At 49.4% G+C, this 9,540-nt stretch overlaps 1 protein-coding gene across 1 annotated transcript in view; it reads left to right on the top strand.

Moving 5' to 3' along the window:
- The first annotated feature begins 5,921 nt into the window (after positions 1 to 5,921).
- Positions 5,922 to 9,540, top strand: part of CSMD2 (CUB and Sushi multiple domains 2) — a 734,622-nt gene continuing 731,003 nt past the window's right edge. The window contains exon 1 of the mRNA XM_014578911.4: positions 5,922 to 6,323. Within this exon, the coding sequence (XP_014434397.4) occupies positions 6,167 to 6,323 (157 nt within the window). The 5' untranslated portion in view covers positions 5,922 to 6,166. The remainder of the gene's footprint in view (positions 6,324 to 9,540) is intronic.

The raw sequence follows: 9,540 nt of genomic DNA, 5'->3' as shown, positions 1-9,540 counted from the left end.
ACTTTCAGAACTTGCCAAAGTTTGGGGCGGGGGGGTCTAGATTGAGGATTTTGTTCAGGACACTATTTTGTTCTTAATGGTCCCTCTGAAGCATTGGACATCGGCTGCTGATGCAGGATACTGGACTAGGTAGCATGCTCTGGTACAACACGTACACCTCCGTCTTTTGCCAGCCCCGCCTTGGGAATGCCACCCAGTACAGTTATTTCTGTACTGCAGTTTGGAGCACCTGGATCCTGACAGAAGAACGGATTCTTAATAGTGACACAGCTCATGAAGAATCGTATTGCTTCTGCAGAAGAGGGCCATGAGCTTTTTCAGCGGAAGCTCCCAAGTCCTGTTCTGGCTGATATTTAAGGCCAGGAGGTGAGAGAATTATGAAACTATGTTGAACCTGAGGACAGGCTTATCAGCGACAGTTAAACCACATTTCTGTTGGGGAGGGCTGTGGAATGTGAATGAGAAGAAGGCAGCCAGCCCAGACTTCAGATGCACTGGTTATACCTGCAGAAATTCATTTGGCTGCTATGGTTCCATGTGCACCATGTGTCTGTGCAAAACAAAAGAACACGGGCAGGTAAAAGTGAAATTTTTACATGTACAAGAGCCTTTGCCCATCTGCAGGGGCAACACTTGTGCATAGATTTTTTTGTTTTGTTACTGCAGCTGTTGCACCTTTCTCTGAAATCTTAGCTCTGTGCATCTCCCGTTAGCTTAGAGTAAAAAGTGGACTTGTCTATCATGCATCTAAAAAGTCACGGTGACAGTAGTCTGTATAATCAGAGAGATTATTCTATGTACAAGCCTCTTGGCTAATACTGCATGGACATCTAATTGCTGCTCTTTTCACCCACAGCAGCTGTGGTTGGTCAACAAAGTAGATGTTGGGATTTATTTTATTCATCCTAAGTCTGTTCATATCCCTAGGGAGACTTGTTGATTGTGCTGCTTTTTGTTTGGGAAAAACACTCTTAAGATTCACCAGCCCAGATGAATTAAGACTCCTTGTTCCTAGCCACCTCTGACTATGTATGGAATGTCATTTAGTAGTTGAAGGGAGACTTAATGTCAGAATTCCTATGTGATGTTCTCAGATTTGGCACTAATCCCCTTTGTGCCCCGGGCAAGTTCTTTCTCCTTCCTGTCTCTCTGTTTCCCAATCTGTAAAATGGAGTTCATGCTTCTTACTACCAGGAAATCACTGTGAGAACTAACTAAGCCAGCAGCAGGCAAATACCAGCACGTGAGCCGGATCCAGTTTGCCAGGGTTAGCCCCTGGTGGGCTGCCGCTACTGTATTTACCTGCATCTCTGCAGGTATGGGTGCTTGCAGTTCCTATTGGCCGCGGATCGCCATTCCTGGCCAATGGGAGCTGCAGGAAGTGGTGTCCCAGATGGTGCTACTTCCTGCAGCATCCCATAGATGAGCTGCAAGCACCCATATCTATGGTGGCACAGGTAAATATAGCAGCAGCAGCCTGCCAGCGGCTAACCCTGATGAACTGCTGCCATCTTATTGCCCACACCTGGACTAAGGCCAGTTCTATGCTATGGACTTATATTGGTATAACTACATTGCTCAGGGGTATGAAAAAGCCATACCACTAAGCGATGTAGTTATACCCACTAACACCCAGTGTAGATAGGGTCATGTCTCCCATCGACATAGCTACGACCTCTCAGGCCATGTCCACACTAGGAAATTCTTTCGAAATTACTAAATTTGACTTAAGAACTGCCGATTAAACAACGTTGACCTTGCGTATCCTCACTACAGGAAAGCATCAAAATTAGTCCGAGGCAGGCTCCATGAATATGGACGTACTACCTCGGACTCAGAGCCCAGGAAGTACTCTGGGGAGCTGTGGGAGGCCTCCCAGAGGCAAGTAAGTTCAAATTAGCGGCACTGAAGTGTCTACACTAATGTTATTTCGGACGTACAAGTTTGGGAATAGCATTATTCCTCATGAAAAGCAGGAGTACAGAGTTCAAATTCCATGGCCCCGTATTCCAGAATAACAGCCTTGGTAGTGTGGAAGCATTGCTTACTTATTTGAACGGGGGACGGGTCTGGGGATTTTGGACTAAGGTCCTAGTGTAGACCAGAGCTCGGGGAGGTGGATTAACTACCATGCTGGCAGAAGCTCTTCTGCTGGTATAGTAGCATCTTCATTAATGGGCTACAGCGTTTCAGCTTCATCACTGCATGTGAAGACAAGACCTAATAGGTGTAAATCATGCCAAGTGACAGATGGCAGAACAAGGAGCAGTGGTCTCAAGTTGTGGTGGGAGAGGTCCAGGTTGGATATTAGGAAAAACTATTTCACTAGGAGGGTGGTGAAGCACTGGAATGGGTTACCTAGGGAAGTAGTGGAGTCTCCATCCCTAGAGGTGTTTAAGTCTTGGCTTGACAAAGCCCTGGCCTGGTTGATTTAGTTGGAGTTGGTCCTGCCTAGAGCAGGGGGCTGGACTTGACGACCTTCTGAGGTCTCTTCCAGTTCTATGATTCTATGTTTCTATGACCCTTGGCTCCCAGACATTCAGAAATATTGTGTTTGATTGTGTTCTTTGGAGGTGGAAGGCTTGCAGTGATTTATATTGCTTTGGCTCTGGTCGGGGAAATGATAGATAGGATATAATACATGCTGAACCTCTCTAGTCCAGCACTCTCTGGTCTGGCAACATCCATGATCCGGCATGACTTTAGTTAGCCGGCACTTGTCATTAGGGATGTGAAAGTTTAACCAGTGAACCGGTCAGCATCACCTTAAATTGGTGGCACTAACTGGTTCCGATTAACTGGTAACGAATGCGGGCTGGAGCAGCCCACCATGAACAGAGGCTGCTCTCGTCCAGAGCAGCCTCTGTCTACAGGGAGCCCGGGTGCCCCAAAGGTAGGGGCTGTTCTGATGGGAGCTGAGAACTGGGGGCCAGTGGCGGGGAAGGGGCTGAGGACTGGCAGCAGTCAGCCACAGGGTGGGATTGGGGGTTGGGAATCCTGTGGGCTGGGCACTGCTCCAGCTCAGATCCCGCTTCAGTCAGTTAACGGGTTAAACGTTAGGTTAACCCAACATTTAAGCAGTTAACTGATTAATCAGGATTTTATATCCCTGCTTATCATGGGTGTGGTCAAGTTTCCTGCCATAAAGTTTGTTTACAGCCACCAGTCCTGGCTCTTGGTGTTCTGTGCTGTGATTTAGCTCCAATTTATCCCTAACAGTCTTCTAAGAGCCCAGGCAGCAGGGGAAGTGTTGGTAAAGCTGCTAGATACTATTGACCCCCTGCCCCCCACCAGCTCCGGTTGGGCAAATTCTCTGGTTCAGCAGTTGTCAGGTCCCCAGGGTGCCGGACGAGAGAGGTTTAATCCGTAGGTGTCAGAATCTGGCCAGTTCTGAGCCTGAGCTTTGACTGTGGGTGGCAGTGTAGATCAAACATTCCTGGCTCCTGTTGGCTGCTTAGAAAGGCAAAAATCCTGTGTCCAGCTTAGTGTGGAGGTAATCAGGCAAGTTGATCAGTGGCTAGTGGAGGTTAACAGCAGCCTGCACTAGAACTGACACACATGCACTTTCAAAGAACCCTGCAAGTTTCTGCCAACTTGGCTGTCCTAGGCAGGCCTGTCCCCAGAGCTGGGCACACCTGGTAAAAGAGAGGGAGACCTTTCAACTCAGCGTGCTGCCAGGTGCTTTTTTTGGAAAGCAATTGATGGGGATGTGTGTGTGGGGGGGGGGGAGCAGGATTGGACCACGCTGGAATCAAATGGGCTCCCACTGGATGCCTGCGTGTTGTCTTTGCTCCCTGGCTAGTTCTGTGTGTCACCCTCTGTGTCTGCAGCAGCCGGGTCCCCTCTTCACCGGCGAGCGCGTCACGGGGGGGTTCTTTGGCAGAACTAGCCCAGGGAAAGGGGCCGGCCGGGGCTGCGCGCTGGATTCCCCGCTCTCTGGCTGGGGCTGCGCCTTGGAACGGGAAGGGCTGTCTGAACAGGACGCTGCAGTGTAAACGGGCATAAAGCGACTCTTTCATCGGCCAGCCCTGGTGGCGGTGGCTCTTGGCAGCGGCTCCCGGGCTGGGCAGGGAGAGGAGGGGGGAGATGGGCCAGCCCTGGCTATAAATTGTTTCCTGGCTGTCGGATGAGCTCATTCAAGGCACATTCAAGGCTGAAGGAGGAGGCGGCGGCGGCGGCGGCGGCGGGGGGGGGGGGGGGGTTTGCAGCAAGGAACTGCAGCAAATGCAAAGCGATAGCGGTAGGGGGAGGGGTGGCTGGTGCAAAAAAAGCCCACCCCTCCCCCCTGCAGCCCGATCACTCATTTGCATGTGGCCTTGCAGACCCCCCCCCCCCCTCCCGCTAAGGGTTGCAGCTCGGGAGGAGGTTGCAATGAGAAAACCAGCCGCCCTTCCTCTTTCGCAGTGGTGCATGTTCTGGATGCCTAAGGCGGGGGGGGGGGGGGGGGGGGGAGCCTCCGAGCTGCGGCGTCTGGCTCGCCTCCCTCTCTGCTTTGCCCCCCCCCTCCGGGGTCGAAACCTGCAGCTAAGCTCCCACCTCTGCTCCTGAATGGGCTCCCCAGATAACGGGAGGGAGGGGGGAGGCTCTTGCGTTTGTCCACTTTAAAATCGTGCCTGCAAAGCGTGGGGAGGGCTGGGGGGCCACGTAGGAGCCCCTATGGGCCGGTCAGCATTGGGGAGCCAAGGACATGCCCGATTGGGGCTGTACCAGACTGGCATGGTTTGCATTGCACTGCAAGTAGCTCACAGTGAAAAGAAACGGGCGATGATTTGGGAGGGGGTGACGCAAAGCCCCCCCTCCCCCATCTCCAAACCATCCCTATAACCAGTCCGCCTTGGCAGGCCCAAATCCGTCCCCAGCACCGCCTGCTCCTGGGAGAAGTAACAGTTGCAAAGCTGGGGGCTTTTTCTGGGGGTTATGGCCGCCCCCCCCCCCCCCCGCGGTGGGATGCCTGCTGTGTTTGTAACGCAGTTTCCTCGCTCATCAAAAGTGACCATAGAGCCTCAAGTTGTTGACACAGCCCCCCCCCCAAAAAAAAAGACGCGGGGGGGGGGGGAGAGAATTGTGGATGAAGCATGCCCCGTTAATTCTAGCAGCTGTGGGAACGCCGAGCAGAGCTGTAGGTCGCATCTTTGATCTGGGCATTTAGGGGAACTGCTTCTATGAAGAAGAAACCTGTGGCGGGTATTAAAAAGCACAAATAAATGCGATCCTAAACCAGACTTGGTGGTGTGTTGTTTCTGGGAGGGTAGAGGGAATTGAGGGAGTAGTGGAAGGAAAATCTATCTATCTATCTGAAAGCACACACATACATACACACACTTCTTGAATCTATCTATCCAGCTATCCATCTACCTATCTGAACACACACACACACACACACATCTTGAATCTATCTATCCAGTTATCCATCTACCTATCTGAAAACACACACACACACACACACACACCATCACACACACACACCATCACACACACACACACACACACACCTTGAATCTATCTATCCAGCTATCCAGCTACCTATCTGAAAGCACACACGCATCTTGAATCTATCTATCTGTCCATCCATCTAAAGCACAACACTCACATACACCTTGGATCTATCTACCTATCTACAAGCACCCACACAAATCTTGAATCTGTCTATTCATCTATCTAAAGCACACACACACAGATCTCTTGAATCTATGCATATCTCACACACACACACACACTCTCTTTCCGCCAAAATCACACCGCTGAAGTATGCCCCCTTTCCCAGGGTTTCAGAAACAAGGCTGTGAAGGGGATGAATCACCTGGAGGATGGTGATGATCAGAAAGTGAAATCCCCCAGGAACCTTCTGCTGCTAATCCTGAAAAGCTCGATCCAAGAGAGTCATTTTTAAGTGGGGAGGGGGGAAAGAGGGAGAATGGAGGAAGGGGGAGGAAAAAAAAAGAGCCAGCCCTCCTCTCCCTAAACCAGTGTGCGACTTGGTTCATTCCAGCTGCAGAAGCTCGGAGCCTTCCATGCATTGGGATTTTTTTCCGAGCTAAAATAATCATAATCACAATCCCGACCTCCCCCCCCCACTTCCTCCCTTCCTCCTCTTCCTCCAGCCGAGCCGAGGGGCCATCCCAATTGTGCAGGGGAGAGGAAAACAAGCCCCCCCAGCCCCCTTGACATGCAACCTGCTTTGGGATGGGACAGGACGGGATGCAGCTGCGGCTTTAGACGGAATTGGGGGGAATTGGGGATCTTTGCTCTCATGACGGTGGAAGCCAGCTACTGGAGCCGGATTCTGCTGCTCTCCCTGGGGCTGTTGGCTGCATCAGCAACCGGTGAGTGGAATGGAGGGAGCTGGCAACTTTGGGAGCATTTCTCTCCTCTCCCCCTTTGCTGTTTGAATCAGGAACCTTATTTAATTCGCGTGTGTGTCACGTTTGTTGCGGTGTGTCTCTGGAGGAAGATAAAGTTTGCAGGTGTCGCCTATGGGAGCAGCAGTTGTACAATCTGGGTTAAAAAAAGCTGGTTTTTGTTCCTTCCTTTACTCCCCATTTTCAAAGGGTCTGGTCACTCTGCTCCCAATGCCAGACGACCAACAATAAGGCCATCATTTTGCTTTTTTGCATCTTCCTTCATTATTTCTCTATCCTCCTATTTGCCTCTCCCTCCCCCCAGTCTATAAAATAGATGTAGGGACTTCTTACATGCAGCATGGGAGCACTTTTAGGGTTCCTTCCTTCCTCAAACATTTCAGGCGGCTGTGCTTCTGTGCATTAGCTGTTTGGTGTGAGCATGATAGAGCTGTCTATGTTTGGCCAAATCTGTAGCTTTAAAACTTAGGAAAGATCAAAATAGATCGACAACGAGGTTTTACCCTCATCCCTTGCCCCCAGGTTTTTGCAGCACCTCCAAATGAAATGATTCAGTCTGAAACTGAAGTTCACTGCTGCTGTGGTCTTGTGTAGAGTCTGGCTTTGTGTAAGGGGAGGGGAGAAGGAGGGTGAAAAAACACATTTTGTTCTTTTCTTCCTTTATCACTGAGGGGTTCCCAGTTTTCCAAATGTTTCGAAATGAGGTTCGTCTAAATGTGCCTAATGCAACTCCCCGTTGTGTGTGTGTGCAGAGCTGAGGGTAGAAAGCTGTTTTGCATTTGTTTGGCGGGGGGGTAAACTTTATGTTGTATCTGAAATGCAACCCTGCTTTTATGATGTCAGTCAGACTTCCTCCAAGGATACTCAGAAAGACCATCCTTGGTACCTTATCCTCCTGAGCTATCTTGCAATGGACACCAAAGAGTTTTACCAACTGGGGACACCAATTAAGGCAGGAGAAAATCAGTTCACTGGCAGTAAACAGAGACAGCTCCTCTCTCCCTGATTTGATCTGCCCTCAGCAAAAGCATTGAGTCTCTCTGAAGACAGAGAAAACACCCTTCTCACTCGGTGTGACTGCTGGACAGATACCTAAAATGAGTGATTTACTATTTCAGGGGTTTACAGTTCTTCTCTCACCACCCACCCCCAGCCTGCTATCCTTGACTCCTTCATGCAAGATCTTGCTGGCTTTCTTTCAGTGCTCAGTTGTTCTGCATTTAGTCCTGCTTGGCAGCACAGCTTCTCTCCCCCCCCCCCCCCTCAATCTTTGCTTCATTTAAAATTAGACCTTCACTGTGGGGCTGTTAATTGATTTCCCCCCCCTTCTTCTTTGACATGAGAGTCAGGTCTGCAAATGCCTCCAGACATCCTTCCGTGTGTTGGCTGCAATAGGACTATGAGGCAATTCTATCTGTGTGTGTGTGTGTGTGTGTGTGTGTTGTTTTTTTCCCCTGCACAGCACCACTACTTCAAGAGATTCTGAACAACCTTTCTGTCAAAACAAGGGACAACTCTGAGATTAGTAAAATACAGCTAGTTAACAGCAGTGCTGTGACTGTGCCCGTCGGGCAAAGGTGCCTACTGTTTCCTGTTTCTGATCGGATATTTTCAGGTTAGCCTAGGGTTGGAATTACCGGTCCCAATAATGAACCCCTACGGGACCACGTTCTTAACATGGTATCTCTTCAGCCTAGTCTTTTCCTGGGGATGGTGAGGGTAGCAATATCCAGAAGTTCCCATAGTGTGGCACTAGAGCTGTGTATATAAAACTATCAGTTAGTAGTTCTAGCCTGTCTGGAAAAAGAGGAAAAAAAGAGAAATCCTACTATTATTATATTAACCTTATTGTATCCACTTATTCTGAGCTGTCAATATTCCTATAGTCTAATACAGTGGGGGGGGGAGGGGAATGGCAGGTTGCTACAGATGATCTCTACAGATGCAAGTGATTCTCAGGAAATTACAAACATGATCACTTGTCTTAATCTTCTGCAAGGAACCAACTGTAGCTAAAGCTATTTGCTTTAAAAGGTAGAGGACACACATGTTTCTTCAAAGGATAATACATAGCTTACACACTAGTGGAATTTAAAAACATAAAATGCAGGAATAACCTGTAAAGCTTGTTGTCTGTTTCGAGAAGATGCTGATTTTTTTTTCTTGTGGCTGCGAGCTGACGATGCAGCGAGTCCAAGATAAGGCTTACCCATAATAGTTTTGTAGGTTTTTTTTTATCCCTCGAACTATGTACTTGTCAAGATTATTTTTCACCCTCGGTTATTTGTTCATTGTTATGTTATAGTTAAGACTGTGTTTTGGGGATTGACTTCCTGTTGATGACTGTATTATTTAAAGATGTACCAGACTGGAACTTGGCCTAGACAATTTTCTTTCTTTTGACCTGACTGTAAATAGTTTTTGGCTGACTTCTTTGTAAAAAAAGTGGCATAGGAGAAGGGAGGTGGTATATTAATTTGTGTGCTCAGAGAGCAGTCCAAAATTATTCATTTTATTAATCATCCCCTAGTGAACACAAAGTTAGACCATGGACTAACCCCCGGTATCTGTGCTCCAGCAGAATGGCCCATTTCTAGCAGGCAAAGCCTCCTCCCCGGTTGCCAGGGGAAGTGGGTAGTACTCAGTGTAAAGCCGGCTGGATGTTTTGACAGGGTAGGGCTGGGAATGAATAGCCACCGAGATGAGATGATCTGACAGAGCCTTTTAAAGGGAGTTTCTTTCATCCGATATGCCAGCACCTTGTACAGCAATGGCCTGTGAGGCTGCTGCTTGTTGCAGGAGTCCTGCTAACAGCCGGTGTGCAGAGGAGGTAGTTTGGGGCTAGACAGTGGCTCTAAAGGGGTGGGGAACCTTTCTCCAGTGGGGGGCTGCGGACCCACAGAGTCCGCAGTGATGGAGCCTCAGGGGATGGATCCAGGCAAGCCAGGGGCTGCATCATCCAGCCCCCAAGCCTCAGGTTCTGCACCCCTGTGAAACAATGCCCTCTGCAATTGTCATGAATTCCCTGTAATTAATTCCCCTGGGGGTGGTGGAGTCATTTATAGCAGCCTTTTACTGCAGCAGGTCTGGCTAGTGTGCAGAGGCAGGGCAGAGTAAGGGTACCAATCAATCCTTGTGTCTCCATACATCCTTCCTGCCCACCTTCTTGCGGGAAGTGGGA

Source organism: Pelodiscus sinensis, chromosome 26 (assembly GCF_052426305.1).
Source record: "Pelodiscus sinensis isolate ZL-2025 chromosome 26, ASM5242630v1, whole genome shotgun sequence".
NCBI classification, from domain to species: Eukaryota; Metazoa; Chordata; order Testudines; family Trionychidae; genus Pelodiscus; species Pelodiscus sinensis.
Note: the sequence above shows the minus strand (reverse complement) of the source record. Positions and strands in the feature narration are given on the sequence as shown.